The sequence below is a fragment of the Azolla caroliniana genome, unplaced genomic scaffold, assembly GCF_043228905.1.
Source record: "Azolla caroliniana isolate FFs.n. ecotype wild unplaced genomic scaffold, voAzoCaro1.0.p SCAF_1, whole genome shotgun sequence".
Classification (NCBI taxonomy): domain Eukaryota; kingdom Viridiplantae; phylum Streptophyta; class Polypodiopsida; order Salviniales; family Salviniaceae; genus Azolla; species Azolla caroliniana.
Genome location: NW_028230436.1, coordinates 28918356 through 28935510, shown reverse-complemented (window position 1 = coordinate 28935510; position 17155 = coordinate 28918356). Strand labels below are relative to the sequence as shown.

General features: G+C 38.2%; 2 protein-coding genes and 1 pseudogene across 2 annotated transcripts; all 3 read right to left on the bottom strand.

The window, feature by feature from the left end:
* Positions 1-687: 687 nt before the first annotated feature.
* On the bottom strand, positions 688-1934 carry LOC147869502 (uncharacterized). Its single transcript, XM_087339279.1, has one exon. It carries the CDS (start codon positions 1900-1902, stop codon positions 688-690), a length of 1215 nt encoding a protein of 404 aa, XP_087195405.1. The 5' UTR covers positions 1903-1934.
* A 2733-nt stretch (positions 1935-4667) lies between these two features.
* Positions 4668-11211, bottom strand: LOC147869501 (protein REPRESSOR OF VERNALIZATION 1-like). Its single transcript, XM_087330156.1, has 8 exons — positions 10600-11211; positions 8033-8095; positions 6009-6788; positions 5691-5825; positions 5525-5608; positions 5372-5431; positions 5198-5284; positions 4668-5081 (listed from the first exon to the last, which is right to left on the bottom strand). Exons 1-8 carry the CDS (start codon positions 10987-10989, stop codon positions 4830-4832), a joined length of 1851 nt encoding a protein of 616 aa, XP_087186282.1. The 5' UTR covers positions 10990-11211; the 3' UTR covers positions 4668-4829.
* A 4460-nt stretch (positions 11212-15671) lies between these two features.
* Positions 15672-16488, bottom strand: LOC147869500 (large ribosomal subunit protein uL11z pseudogene; annotated as a pseudogene).
* Between the last annotated feature and the right edge of the window lie 667 nt (positions 16489-17155).

Here is a 17155-nt window from a genome sequence, read left to right as displayed (position 1 = left end):
TGGACAGACAAAGTCGCGAGACCATGATGGCACATCACCTTAGAAGAGTCCCACGCCGGAGTTGCTTTGTCAAAAACAAAGCGGGGTCGGGACACGAGAGTTATTAAAGATAGTAGGATTGTCATCCTTAAGAGTTTGGATTCATAACTTGAGTTTTCACAACCCAAGCCAAGGGGGGTTAAGAAACAACAAAACTTGAGTTTTCACAACCCAAGAGCCAAGGGGATGAAAAAAACAATGGCCCTGATTTCCTTCCACACACCAGGATAGGAATAAGTTTGAATTCATATTAATGCGGTTTTACTAACTTAACTAACTTCAGTTTTTGAGAGTACACGGGTTAAAAAAAAAAAGAAAAAAAATGCAAGTTCTGATGCAAATGTACAAGTTCTTCTTATTAAATATGGCTTACATTGGGAATAATTCAGAATCCAGATTTTCTACAACCCCGAAGCCTTCCTGGGGAAAATGTTTTGAGACCGCGAATTGGTGGAAGGAACTGAAAGAGCGCAGAGAAAACTACTCAGACGGGGAGGCGAGTAATAAAATAATACTCTCTAAAGTATGTGGTAGGTGGAACAAAAAGACAGAATGAGTGGCTAAGTAAGTGATCACATGCTCTGAATTGAGGTGATAGTAGTAAAATAGTGGTCAGGGCATCAGGAAATGGTGGTGGTGGTGGTGATCTTAACAGAATGCGCGGCACTCGGTAACACAATCATACATGCAACCACCATTACCATGACCATTAGCATTACCTAGTACTTGCCCTGCCATTGGGCCACCACCACTGTAAGTCTCTCCCTCCAAACTTCCTTCTCTAACCCCACCCCGACCTTCTCCACCTCCTCCACGACCCCCCCTCCCCCCGCCGCCTTGACCACCTCCTTGACCCCCATTACCGCCTTGACCGCCGCTCCCCACCGTCCCAGGACTACCACTTTGGCCGTCTTGACCGCCGCTCCCAACCCGCCCAGGACTACCATTCCGGCCGCCTTGACCTTGACCGCCACCGTTTCCACCTTGACCACCACCACCTCCTCCATTTCCATTTCGGTCGCCGCCATTACCACCACGGCCACCGGCTCCTCCTCCTCCTCCTCCTGGAGCACCGGGAGCTCCGTCTCTAGGCGCACTTGGCGGAGGAGGAGGAGGTGCTGCTGCTGCTGCTGCTCTGGTGGTGCCATTTCTACGGCCACCATAACCTCCGCCGCCTCCTCTTCTACCTCCTCCTCCTCCTCCTGGTGGTGGGCGTGGCGGAGTAGGCAGTCTTCCTGGCATTGTTGATTGAGCAGGAGGTGAAGCAGCCCCTCCAGCTCCTCCGAGGCCACCACCACCACCAGTACCACCTCCTCCACTGCCAGGGGCCCCCGGAGCCCCATTCTGACCACCACTCCCACCATTTCCTCCGGGAGTGCCGTAGTCATAGTCATCGTAGTAATAGTCGTAATCCTCTTTGCCAATATTCTTACCCCTTCCGTCTGTCTTCCGGCTCTCCACGCTAGCGCTGCGATAGGACGTAGCCGCTTCATCGTCAGTGTCATGATGTGTGGCGATGGAGAAGCAAGAAGATGGGCAATACAGAACCCTACCAAAGCAGTCCCCGCCACCATGGGCGCGGTCTAATTTACAGACAGCAAACTGGGATGTGGAGGTGGAGCCTGTCTTAGGGTTTCTGGGAGAGACGACTGTGTGAACATCATAAGCGTTAGGCATGGAAGAAGAGGAGGAGGAGGAGGCCTGATCATCATGAAGGACCGCCTTCCTCTTACCAATCAATGAGGATTCTGCCATGGCTTCATGGAGATGCGAATGCTGAAAGGGAGGCCACGTTAAATATAAGAAGCTTATTAGCAAGACCGATACAATGGTGGGCACAATGGAGTGAGTTGCCATGGCCATGCTCTTCCTTCTTCCTCTCTGCTCTCTCTCTCTCTCTCTCTATATATATATATATATACATATATGTATGTATGTATGTATGTACGTATATGTATATGTAGAGAGAAAGAAAGATATATTAACGTCTTCTAAGGCCAAAATTGGCCCATGAGACAATTGGTTTACAGCAAAAATGTGTATTTATCCGGTCATCATAACTAAAATAAAATAAGAGAGAGAGAGAGAGAGAGAGAGAGAGAGGGAGAAATGTTTTTTATATAGAAGAAGGGCGGACTGTCACGACTCACGAGAGCCATGGCTTTTAAGTTTAGCTTTCACTTGCTTCATACTGGAGACTTTCTTTCACTTGGCACACACCAACAAAGTTTGTTAGTTAGGCTCACACATACACACACAAATCGGGTAGATTCTCTCTCTCCTATGTGTGTGTGTGTGTGTGTGTGAAAACGTACGTGTGTGTGTGTGTTATAATTTATGTATACGTATGTATGTGTGAAATACATGACATTCATCACCACTTCTGTTACCTAATACCAAGCACAATGTGACAACATTGTCATTAGTACTTCTCCCTCTCTCTTTTTTATGTATTGGAATTTGTTACAATACAAGCACTACATCTTGGGTTCGAAACCCAATCTCTCACCTCTCTATTACTCCACATATATCTCTTAATTTACTATATGCCACGGTGGAATGTAGAGGTTGAACCAATAACCATCTTGGGTTCGAAACCCAATCTCTCACCTCTCTATTACTCCACATATATCTCTTAATTTACTATATGCCACGGTGGAATGTAGAGGTTGAACCAATAACCATCTTGGGTTCGAAACCCAATCTCTCACCTCTCTATTACTCCACATATATCTCTTAATTTACTATATGCCACGGTGGAATGTAGAGGTTGAACCCATAACCATCTTGGGTTCGAAACCCAATCTCTCACCTCTCTATTACTCCACATATATCTCTTAATTTACTATATGCCACGGTGGAATGTAGAGGTTGAACCCATAACCTCCTGGTCTCCATTGGGCAACCTTACCAACTGAGCTCTCTCTCTCAATGAGAACACACACTTACAATGGGTGTCACAATGGAGTATGGACACGCACTAACTACACTACATGGGTAGTGGAACATGTTGCATTGCCAATAAGCAAGATGATCACTCCATGCCTACCATCAAACACAAAAGTATCTCTCTCTCTCTCTCTCTCTCTCTCTCTCTCTCTCTCTCTCTCTCTATGTGTGCATGTACATGACATTCATCATCACCATTGTGTTACCAAGCACAATGTGAGACAACATTTGTCATTACATTTGAGTAGCATTTTTTAAACATTGTTACAAGACATATCACAACATTAGTCTCATCTCTACTCCACTATACGCTAATGCTTCCTCATCATCACCATTGTGTTACCAAGCACAATGTGAGACAACATTTGACATTACATTTGAGTGGTGCTTTTTTCACATTGTTACAAGACATGTCACAACATTAGTTTCATCTTTACTCCACTATACACTAATGCATACTCACCTTGTCACCCCCTTTCTCGGATGTACCATTGTTCAACTTTCAACTCTTCTATGTAAACATATGTCAAGATACAATATACATGTACATGACCTCTCTTTCCTAGTGATTATTATTTGTTCACAAGTGCCTTCATGATATTGTACATTATTTGGATGCTTCCTAGGAATAGGTTTTCCAGCTCATTCTGAAAGACCACAAGGAAAGATTATGGACAAGTGCAAATTGTCTAAAAAGTAAGATTTGCCAGTCAACTATCAAGTACTACTTTTGTCCTCCATCTATGATGTTCTCAAGTTGGATGAACTCCTAATAGATCCCTTTCTTTATGTACCATGGCTACTTTTTTGCTGCTTCAAAAAGTCTCAATTTTCATTTTATTAGTTGCAATGACCTCTTCACCACAAACTACATTTCATGTGTTTCCTCCATGCTTTCATATTTCTCACCCATACCTGCCATCATATTTCAGCACAGCCAGGTCCCAACTTTACAAACTTGTTATTGCAATACATTATCCACAAGTTTATAAGCTCTATCCACACGCACTTTGTTCACGGGCACAATGAAACCAATTGAAATATTCTTCTACAAGTCAAAAAGTTAAAATTTACAAGCACAACACGACAATGTTGTTGCAGCCTTTACCATATGATGGGATATTGGCCACCATTTACCATATCATAGATCCCATACACAACCCCAATTATTTCCCATCATTTGCATAACTGATCATTGGGAAGAATATTTACCCTTACTTGAATATGGCTATCAAATTCCTTGTTCTCAGCAATACATACATCCATTTCCTATTTATAGCAACGTCATCTTGGAAGTTAAGATACATAATTACAAGGATAACTAGAAAATTTCAAAACACAGAAGATTCCACATGCCAAGCACATCAGGCAGAAGGTTAAATCACATTTTTTGGTTCTTAAAATGTTTTGCAGCAACAAGATATGACTTCCTTCATAATTCTATTGAGAAAAGATTTCACTTAAAAGTAAATTTTACTTGATAAATATTTTACTTGATAAATCTCACGCAAAGAACAAAGAATTGTATTCATGCTCATACAAAAATTTGAAAATGAAGTTTGGTGTCAAAAGCTCATTTCAAACTCTAGAAGAAAGACATATACAAACCAGTTCGCCTTAAGTCCTACCAAAAAACAAATGTATGCCCCTTGTGTAACAAAAGGCCCAAAACAGGAAGATATTTACAACACACATGACACATGCTACTATTATCCTATCAGAACTGGTGTATCGTTCACTAAGTTACATATTTACAGAATTAGCAAATACATTCCAGATCCCAAACTGGACCATTCATTCTGGCTACATATATTTAAGGATGGGCTCAAAAGCTTAGATTTCTAGATTTGGCTTTCCGGAATGGACTGCTTACCAATATCACCATGCTGCTCTGATGTTGCTACACCACTTTCTAAAGCTTCTACTCTTTTGGTATCCTTAGGGCTCGTGAGCTCTCGCTCAACCTCTTCAAATTTTGATGTTGCCCACGGTGCTGTACCAACTGTCAGATTGGGGTGGACAGTCTGAATTGTCAACGAGGATATAGAATCCCTTGACGAATACCATGTATTTCCACATTTCAAGCATTCCAACTGAGAAGATACAAGACAGAACGTCATTGTCAGATACATAGCAAATATATAGTATAATACATTCCAGTTTCCTAACAGTATGCTCTCATCTTAGCTTCTTGTCCTAACATCTTTACCTGATATCTATCCCCATGTCCCACATGTATAATGTCCGTTACTCCAACTTTCTTTTCGCCACATATTGCACATCGAACATCTGCCATCTGTTACAAAGATAGCAACCTTATACCAACATCTCATATATGAAGCAGCTAACGAATCCTATAATCGGGTTGCAAGTCACAACCCACCTGCATAGTCTCTATCTCTTCTGGCTCCTGGGCACTCTTCTCTTCAGCTGTCAGGCCATCCTGTTATTAACAAATTCATGGTTATGGTCAAAAACTAACAAGAAAGATACCATAGTATTTGAATATTAAACTTCGGGCAATAAATAATAACACCTTTAACTCTGCTGGAGACATATTCAGAACTTTGGATGCATCCAATTCCTTCTTGAGAAGACGTTGTGCAAGAACTGTACTGTTCTGTAACACCAGAAGAGCACATCATACAACATATAAGATTTACAATATCCAAATTTGTGTACTCTTGAAGATCATTGACTACCTTCAAATTGAATTCAAGCTGACGCATCTTCAAGTTATATTTGTGCATATCAGAGCCTAATGTATCAAAAGCTACTTTCTCAAGCCCTGTAACTGCAGCAACTGCATCGTCAGGCCAAACGAGATCAGCATTAATCTGCAGAAGCAAACACTTCGCTTTAACATATCTCCATTCTACTATACCAGAACAGTTATCCTAGTTATCTTAAATGGTGTTATCCACTAAGATGAAACTGAGCCTGTGCACAGGTATTATAAACATAACGATCAAATCCATGCCATCACCTAGCAAATACATCGTTATGATAAATAATTTCACCTCTGAGGCCTTGGGCATATTGTTGCTACCATGATTGGTTAGAGTTCCAACGGACTCTTCTGTGACAGTGTGCAATGTATCTGCAGAAAGTGTCTCCTCTTTTACAACATTCTTCTCAGCATTCTCTGAGTTCACTTTGCAAACATATTTCACACCTGTGAAAATCTTTTCCATCCATCTATCCCGTGCCTTATTACCAGTGAGAACGTTGAAGTTAACTAGAGTTTTGTACTCCTCTGATTGTGCCAAACAACTGCCAGGTGTATCTGGTCTTCCAGGGAATTCTTTTACAGATAAATCCCCAGGTGAATTTTCGTCCTTGTTGATGTTAATAGGAAGTATAGTTCTTCTACGAATCTGACTTCTGCTCTTATCAGTTTCTTCTTGGTCAACTACAACTTCTTCAGGATCAATATCAGGAAGCTCACCAAGGGCATCTCTAGTCTTCTGTACAAGCATGTCAAGCTCTAATTGTTTACTATCTTTATAATCCTTGTCTGTTAGTTTCCAAAGCTTTTTGTCAACGGTGTCATAAACTTTCCGCACAATAAACCCAGGATGCTTTGACCGAACCGGAGTCTGTTTGTGAGGGGGTATGAAGTGCACCACACATTTGTGCATTACAGTTTCAGCAGCTACCTCATCTTGGTGAAAGCTGTAAAACAACTCACGTGAATCAGAAGAACACCAACTACCTCCACCCTTTTTAAATGCCTCCTCTGGACGGTAAAACCATTGTCCTGTGATTGCAATACTCCCGTCTTTTGATTGTTTAATTTCCTGAAACGCGAAATGATAAAAATAAAAATAACACCAAATGATAAATAACCATATATAGCTTTATTGCTCCCATTATTAGTTTTCCATCGCAGAATATAAAAATAGGAATTAATGATAAACCGGCATTTTGAATGTAAATATATAATTCATGATGCATGTTTTCAACATCCATGTCAATTTTATGTTAAATGAGCAATGTTACATCTGCATTTCAGTAGATGTGAAGTATTTATGAATGCAACAAAGAAAAAACTTCATAAATACAGGAGGGATCATGATCCACAAGGTGTTTGCAGCTTTTCACCCTGGAATGTTAAAGGATCACAACCCAGTATTATCACATTGATACCCAATATGCAAATCAAAAGAGATCTATAAATATAATGTATTCAATAAATATTCAGCTTGTATCAAGCTACAAATCAAATAATATCCTCAATAAATATTCAGCATATCAGGTTTCATCATGAAATTCGGACAGCAAAAATGCATTATGCAAGAAAGAATGATCTGTCTAAACCAAAGTCAAAACTTCTAAAAGGTAATGAAAATAATAATTAGGAAATAAATAAGGACAATGCATATATAGATTTGATATGAAGTGCATCCCAATAGCGATACAATCTTGATAATTGTGATTACACATAAGTTAATGACAGACAAACATCATGTTATATTTGTTTCTATCAGATAAATGGCACTACAAAAGCCTAGTACTAAAGACACTAAACGAACTTTTCAACTAAGTATACCCAAGAAACCCATGCAATCATGTTCCAGAATAAATCTAATCCACATGCCAAATATAATAAGTTTGAATGCCCAACAATTAGTTTGAACGTTAGCAGTTTAGCTTCCAGCCCACCATTTTGAAATTAACCCTTCCATAAGCAAAGAGCCTAATCGATAATTTATTTTGCAGAAAACAGCTTCTTAAAAATAATTTACAAAAGGTGCAATCGGTAGATACTGATATTTCATCTTATATGACTTAGATTATATTTTTTAGAGAATAGAAAATAATGAGTATATTAAATAATTCTCAGTGTCAAGAAAAGAATGTCAGAACAGGTTAACCTTAAAGTAGGTTAAACACAAAATCACGCATACATCCCAGCTAACATTATCCATTAGAAAACTTTTAAATAAAGATTGCATAGAGCTACAGCAGAGGGAAGAACCCCAAACACAAAAGTGACGAAGGAGTTCTAAGTAAAGAAATTAATTCTTTGCACAACTCATACCTTTATGATTGCAACATAAGGCTTTTGATTTTTCTCTTCAGGAGTGATAAGCACAGAATCTTCCTAGAAATAATGAAACCATTGGTTAAATCAAAGTATAAAACGAATTCATCAATAACGTTATACACCATTACTTTATGCAAAATGTTTAATTTATAAATGGAAACTTTACACCAACGACAATAAAGACAACACTAAACCCATGATATGGAAAGATATTGAAATTAACAAAGTATAAATTACCGATTAAATGCAAACATGCTGGCATTTTTAATATCCTTTCGGCAAACACAAGTTTCAAGTTCATACATACGCATCCCTCCCTATGATCATTATCCATAAGCTGGCTAGACTTGGTTGAGCACATTCTGGAGTGAGAATTGACATATGTCTCACTTAAATTTTTGTCTCAGATAAATGTCTTCATCAAGAGGTAGATTGTAAACTCATTTGACAACTATCATTTCAAACACTCTCATTTTAATGTTGGATAAATCGTGTGGCTACTGCACGTTCTTCCGGTGAAGCGGGTCATATAGGGTAACATATTGATTTGTTACATTTATCATGGAAAGAGCAATGGAGTACATTTGATAACTCGAAGATGGACTCCTAATATAAGGTCAGTTCATTTTATATTCTTCACTTTAGTTGGAACTCCAAACACTGACAAATTTACGGTTAAGATGAGGCAATAACCATCTAAAACAATAAGAAAGGATGTATTCTATCCCATGTACAACTGTTTCTCAATGTAACAACATTTTCCAATGAGGATTCTGTTTATCAAAAACATGAATATCCATATTTTTATACAGCCACTATGTTATACAGATAGCAAGTAATCTAGAGATATCAAACTCTAAAATAGAATTCAGCTCTGTGACGATTTTAGGTAAACACTAAGATTTTGGAAGTATGATTTACTTTAATAAATAAACTATGGACAGAAGAAAATGACCTAAATCAAGACCTTGAACATCCATAGGCATATGAAATTTGAGTAATAAACAACCCCCACTCTATAGACCTTCCAAGAAGCATACAGGCAAAGTAATATGGAGTAATATAGAAGATAAATGAACTTGAAACGGACAGAGAGAGAGAGAGAGACTGTGTGTGTGTGTGTGGCAATAACTCTGGCAAGTTTGAAGCCTTATAGTTGGCGAGACCAGATTGGCTTATAATTCTTCAAGCCCAAGACATTTTATAAAAGTTAATTGAAGAACTGTGGAATCATGGTAGATACTGGCTTATAATCTCAGGAGGTTTTGAGCAGAGAACAAATCAAGAAAAGATAATCTGGAATAGTGATGGCCAGCTTTGAAGATTTAAAAACCAGACTGGACAACAGTTACTTGAAATAACAGTATTCAATTGCATGACCGATTAAAGTTTCAGCTAAAAATTCATGGAATAACTGTACAAATCAAAACGAAGACTTTTTATTCAAAAACTGTAACAAGTTCGAGCTTTAGACTAGCATAGAAAGCCTTTCCTTGAAGAAGACATAGTTCAAGAGCAAGAAAAGTTAAGATTTACTTAAAAGTTCAACAAGTAGCAGTAGAACTACTTTACAGACTGGCTTTTCGTAATAAATTGCATATTCATAGCTTTGAAGAAGCATAAATATGAGGTAATCTGGAGTAGGAATAGATATTAAGACACTTGAATGCAAAATAAATACTGTAATTTAAAAAAAGGAAGCAACTTTGAAGGCTTAAATCCAGACCAGACTAGATTTACTTGAAAGGATACTGCTCAAATCGCGTGAAGCTTTAAATTATTAAGGTGGAAAAGTCAGATTAGAAACTGGCCGTTTTGCATCTCATGAACTTTCAAGCAGCAGAAGGCCAGAAATATACGAATAGAAATGAAGGTGAAATAAACTTGAATGAGCACTAAGCAAGTTTTGTGAGCCTCAAAAACCAGATTACAACATTTACTTGAAAAAACATTGCTCAAGAGCATGAAAAATTACGATTTAAATAAAACTTCACAGAAAAACACAATAAACATGCTACAAATCTTTCATCCTGCATAAAGACAGGGTAATCTAGAATAGAGACAGAGGTTAAGCAGGCTTGAATGGAGAAAAAGACAGTAATTTGTTGCAAATTTGAAGCATTAAAACTTTAGCTTTAACCGGAATTTCATTTAGTAGCCATTGAAAAGTCAAGCATGAATGCTTGAGTTTTATTCACAATTCACCTAAAAACTGTATAAAAGGTTAATCTTTGACTGATTTTTATTGTGTGAACATATAACAGCATTAGAAATAGGAAATAAAGGATATTTCAACTTTAAGAGACATAAAAAACCAAACCAAACAATGTTTAGTTGAAGAGTTAAAAAAAAACAGTTAATCTGAATGGTCTTAACCACAGTTAGTGTATTGTTGAAGAGTGTGAAAAACAAATCATCTTTATGTATTAACAAGAATTTCATGGAAATAATAACTGAAGGTTAAACGTTAGGGAAGGACTTGAAAACCAGACCATACCACAATTTACTTGAAAGAAATTTGTTCCAAAGAGCATGACAATATAGGCGATAAAATGTCTCACAAGTTCATAGCGATTTCCATCCAGTTCAAACGCTTGATAGTATAGTTTCTCCAGTTTCCCTCTTCCGCTGCGTTTGATAACATCACCTAAAGGCTTGGGTTCACCCGCAGGTTCTTCTTCTTCATCTTCTTCTTCTTCTTCTTCACCATCACCAACATTACCTTCTTCCTTTTCTACTTCTTCTTTTTCTTTTTCCTTTTCTCCTTCATTAACACCTGCTGATCCAACAGCAACATTGACAGCTACCATGGCTTCTTCTCCTTCTTTTGCATCTTTTTCTTCTTCTCCCACTTCTTCCTCCGCTCCAACTTGGTCCTCTTTAGATAACACGGGTCCTTCGTCATTCTCATCCTCCGAGTCCAGAAGTTGCGCGAGTTTTCTCTTTCCCATCGATCTTTACTGCACAGTAGGCTTCAAAAACAACCTGCTTTAGTATATAAATGCACATACACACGCTATACGTTGGATTTCTTCAGAATTCCTAGCAAAGGTCGCATGCTCCGATGGAAGCTTGGAGATGCTGCAGAAGAAGAAGAAGAAGAAGCAGAAAAAGGCTTCTTCTTCTTCACTAAAGGATTCAGTTTTTTCATTATTTCTTCGTCTTTCTTCTTCCTCCTCTTCCTCGTCGTCGTCGTCTTCGTCTTCTTTCTTTCCTTTCGAACATACATCATTTTTGTGAAATTACAGAATTGCCCTCCGAACATTTCCTTTAAATCACCAAACAAGACCCTGTCGGTGACACTACGAAAAATATAGCAAATTTCCCAAGAAAGTTGACCCGATATTTTATAGCCAAATATTTCCATGATATTAAAGATTGTGGAGTTCTATGTTTGAATAACATTAGACTCCATAAGTGCATTCATTCTATGTTTGAACCCTAATTGTGTGTGCATTCATTCTATGTTTGAACCCTAATTGTGTATGGGTGATCATAGTGTTCATTAAGATTTGGTTGGTTGAAGACGATAGCATAATAGTGTCACACGATCAAGATCTTCGAAATATTGACAAACCATTCTATGTTATAAAACGTATTGAGAAGTTCAAATACCATATGTAACTAAACCCACGCGAACCAATAGTGAATATTAACAATAACCCAACCCAGCATGTGTGATTTCTCTACTGAGCATAGGAAGGGTTTGACGATTTTGTCATAGACATGAAGTGAACATCTTCTTAGAGCAATGGATCACATGAAAAAATATGACATAATAGAAATTACACATACATATGATTTTATAAGAAAATAGTAGTTTATTTTACACTTGGTCAACATGCAAAAATGTTTCCATTACGTTATTTCCTTTTCTTCCATATATTTAAAGTATATTTGGTAATATGATTGACACTAACGAGATTAAATACAATATGCATACAAAAATTTGGCAAAAATAATGAGGCATTTTGCAGAGCCAAGGCTATATCCGATATTGCTTTCTGAGGAACGGTGTTGCATAGAAAAGGGTATCGGCAGAGAAAATGATTTTGGTGGCAATATGCGCACGCTTCTTCGAGAACTATATACTCATCGTCTCTCAAGTCATGGTTCAACTAATTCATGATGCGCCGTTCCCAAGACGGGTCCGTCAACTCATCTTGCAAAGGCTCCAATCACCTCATGGTTGAGCATGAGAAGGGCGAGTATTTGTCCTTCATTTTCTCTTTCTTGGGCGTATAAATTCTTTGTGTGTGCTCTTACACAAAAGAATACAATGTATGTATTTATATAAGAGAGAACATTGTATGTATGTATATCATGTGTTTATGTAAGGGAATACATGTTATCTTTGTATTGAGAGTATGTGTTATGAGCCATAGTAATTCAATACGTGAATCACAACATATTAACATACAAATAACGTTGAACTACCATAGTGAGGAAGTTAGATGAGATAAGGTGTGTCAACTAAGTGTACAAAATAAAGCATGGTAAGGAAGTATGATACCACACATTGACAAGGTAATGAGGCATTTAGGTATTGACACATCTTAGTTACACACGGGAGGCATGATATAGGTACATGGTAAGGTGCCATTGGCATGCATTAGTTAACATGATTGTAAGTTGTTTTCGTGAAATGCGTTATATGTATCATGGTAAAGAATTTCACAAGGAAGATTCACATGGGTTAACATGAAGCGATGTTCATGATCATGAAACATGCTAAGGAGGCATGCAATTGATGAGTTAATGTTGAAACGAAATATAGCTTATGGTGCATCTTGCTTGTAATGTGAAGCTTGGAAATGGCACATAGATGGCATACATGGGACATTGTTGTACATCAAATTTAACATGAAATTGGGAGTAATCATCTATTGACTCTCGGTGACATTTCATTTCATTCACATGTTATGTTATGGTGATATTGGTCTAATGTTAGAATCTCTATGTTAGAGAGGCTCATTTACTAGAAGTGAAGCATTGTTATAAAACTAAGGCTAGAAGAGTGGCAAGCTTTCTTATGTTGAGCAAACTTTACTTACAAGTTACGAGTCACGACTCACAATGAGGTTGGTATCTTGAAAATTTGTTTTTGTTTCATGGCATAACTCTTTTCAGTGTTATAAATTGTATGTTTGTTTGCCTCACCATTGTAATTGATATGATTTAAGATTGGTGATTCATTTAATTATTGAAGTAGTCAATTGGTTGGTGGTAAATATTGTCTAATTGTGATTGCAATGAATCGCAATATCATTACATTTGAATTAATTGTACTTTTAGGTTTTTGGACTTGGATCACAAAATAATTAAGGTTTTGAATTTTTTTTTAAAACAATTGTCAATAGTTGGATATCCATCCACCTACTCATTTGTATGGCTATATTAGTGGACTAGTGGCCCTTCAAATACTCATGGATGCACCTTATATTGGTCAGGATATAGCATTTTATGGGTACATTGGTTAAATTTAACTATGCACTAAGGAGTTTTTTCTTATCCAATTTAACAATGATACGGTGATCAAGGTTGAAAACTATATATCATAATGATATGGATGCAAACATGTTTCGAATCAGTGTTGAACTCTTGGAAGGGAAGTCATATGATAAGCATTATGTCGTATACTAACATGTCCAATTTTGTCCATTTCACATTGTTCTGATGTGGGCAACATGAGCAACTCATGAGCAAATAAATTGACCCACATACATTTGAATCTAGAGCTAAATTCTGTGATTTGGTTGCCAATAAACTTTTTATTAAAGCACAAACATTCGACTCTAGAGCTAAATTTTGTGCTTTGGTTGGCAATAAACTTTTTACTGATTTTGCACACTTGTAAACATATATAATGATTTCCTATATTTTTCTTTGTTGAACTTATGAACATAGAATTCACTAGTGTTTGGAGTAGTGTGTAACATGTCCAATTTTGTCCCTCTATTTGAGGATGATTTGTTGTATATCATTGAAATCATGTTCACGATGTTTTGACTTGAATTGAAAATCCACAAAAACTAATCCACGACTCTCCAAAGCTAATTTTTTTGTTAGTTGGCTAAACTTTGGCTCTAGTTGGCGAAACTGTTATTGTTGTACATTTGTAAACAATATTGTTTTACAAATTCCGGTAAATGTTATACGCAAGGAAGACGCACAAAGACGATGGAAGCAAACGACGCTCTTGCCCATTTTTGTTATTTTCAGGCTTGTTCTCATTCGAATTACAAATCCACAAAACCTAATCCACAATGCTTGAAAGCTAAATTTTGTGTTAGTTGGCAAAACTGTTATTGATTTTTGTACATTTGTAATCAATACTGTTTTACAAATTCTGGTAATGCTATACAAGGAAGACACAAAAATGGTGGAAGTAAACGACGCTCTTGCCCATTTTTGTTATTTTCAGGCTTGTTCCACAAAGCTCTCATTTCACGGTTTACGGTATTCCCATTTCACTAGCCGTTACTAGGGGAATCACTTTTGCTTTTTATTCCTCCAGCTACTAAGATGTTTCAATTTGCGAGATTGCCTCTTGCCTGCCTACAGATTTAGACAGCAGGACGGAAGGTTAACCCATTTCTACCTGCCAGAACAAAATCTGGCTGGGTTTTGCCAGTCCACAATCAAAAAGGTTGTGGATTGAAACCAGGGCAGGGGTGTCAGGAATTGGAATGCACCACAAACAAACGATGCCCTTTAAATTTATTTTTTTTATAAAATGCACTACTGTTTGGTATACTACTGCTGCTGTTACCTCCCCACTACTAATCCAAGCTTGTACAGTAGCCACAAATTTTGTCGCTGTTTTCCACAGTAGATAGGACTTAGGAGGTTACATAGTGTTCATCACTTTCCATCGTACACCTAAATTAAGTGATGATTTTAGGTTACATCAGATTTTTTTGTTGGCGCCTTCTATTTATGTGAAGCCTGTGTTACGCGATATAAGGCCCAACCTATGGAAGTGATCAATCAGGTGCAATTTAATGCAAACAAATAAAACTTAGTGACACATTCTGGAGTTTGCCGAGAGCATCATAGTACATTGCAGTAAATTGGTCAACTTCTGCCATAGGGCAAATTTAACGATCAACTAAGCCTCAGTTTCAAACACGCTCATAAGGCTTTGAGTAGTAAAGACAAAATCCAACAGTATGAGGTGTGGCATCCATGTCACTGTTGGAACAACACAAAATATTGAACCCCCATGGCCCATTATGTATATGTAGAATTGCAATATACACAACTGATGGAAAAGACATAGTGTCCATGTAGTTGAGATCAAAATATATGTTTGCTGTATAGCTCTCACAACTGATATGTCGAATTGCAACATAGCCAACATAATGCAAAACAAAGTAGCATGCAGAGTAGGGTGGAATCAAAGATACGAATGTCTGATGTAAAATTACAACATAATGCAAAAGAAAATAGCATTGACAGTGACAATGATGGCCTATAGCATTGCTTTCGCAGACATGATCATAAATAACAGTATGAATTGTAGATCTTCCTCTATACTTGGAAGATGAAAAATTCAACACCTCCAATCAAATGCACCAACAAATGAACAACTCAATAGTATCAAAAACACGTTTTGTAAAGACAAAAGATAAGAACATGAACAAGAAACCTCTGCTGCGATTAGAATCATGAGAAGGAATTCCCATACGGAACATAGAGCGGGGAATGTAGCTTTGAAGAAGAGATACACGTCTATAACACCTCTGACCAGTGGGGTCAAGAATGAAGAACAAGAAAAGAAAAGAAGAGAAAAAAAAAAAACAGTTTTCTGACAACGTAATCCTAACCTGGTTTGATTCTGCGAGACAAGAAAAATAAGAAAACAAAAATTGGTAGGATCTGAAGAGTAGTCAGTTTTCAGGGATGTCTACGTCTCCGTCGTCAATCTCACACTGCAAATCTTTGGGGTCTTTACCATCGACGGTACAGCCAACGGAGACGCAGGTGCCGAGGATCTCCTTGACGGTGCCGGAGAGTTGTTTGGCCATGGAGCGGGGCCTCATGACGCGAGCGATCTCGACGACGTCGTCGATGGAGATGTTGCCATTGTGCTTTATATTCTTGGTCTTCTTCCTGTCTCGCTCGGGTTCTTTGAGGGCCTTGATGACGAGGGCGGCGGCACTGGGGACGACGGCCACCTTGGCCTGCCTGTTCTGCACCGTCAGCTTCACCGTCACGCGGAGGCCCTTCCAGTCCCTCGCCGTCTCCTTCGCGATGTCCTCCCCGATCTTCTTCGGGGAGAGGCCCAGCGGCCCGATCTTCGGCGCCAATGAAGACGCCGCGCCCACCTCTCCGCCTGTCACGCGCACGTACACCTCCACCACCTGCGACGGATCTAGCTTCGGCGGCATCTTCCCTTATTCCGGCGGCGGCGGCGGCAGAGACGGCGATGAAGATGAAACCCTAAACCGAGCACAGACACAGGGCTACAGATGAAACCCTAAACCGAGCACAGAGGCAACAGAGATAGGAAACCTAGCAAAACGCGCACAGAGACAGAGGAAAAGACTGCAGCAGGTAAAAGACAGTGTTTTGTGAATGGATGGGTATTTCTTTTCCAAAACCCTAATTCTGCATACCTATGTACATACATATATACATATGTACAACAGTACATACATACATAGACATGCACATAGTACGTAAAATTCGTGTTCCTCTAGTATAACATTCGTTTTCCTACGTTGGAAAACGAATGAGAATGTTATCCAAACATTCTTGTGTTTTTTTTTTTGTTTTTTTCCCATTTTTTTAATGTTTTTTTTTTTTGTTTTTTGTTTTCATTTTTAGGCTTATCTACCTCATAATAAATAGTTAATCCAAAAGTATGATATTTATCATTCGTTGATGGTGTTTTTCTTTCGCGAATGATTGAATTATTCGCGAATACGAATGCACTTATGGTGCGTATGGTTCATATGCATGTCACATGCATATATGATATACATATGTACATATTTACACGAATGCATGCACATACATACATGTACATACATATGTACATAGATAGACATATATGTATATATACACACAACACATGCATACATACGCACCCCCGGAACCCAAAATCGAGTG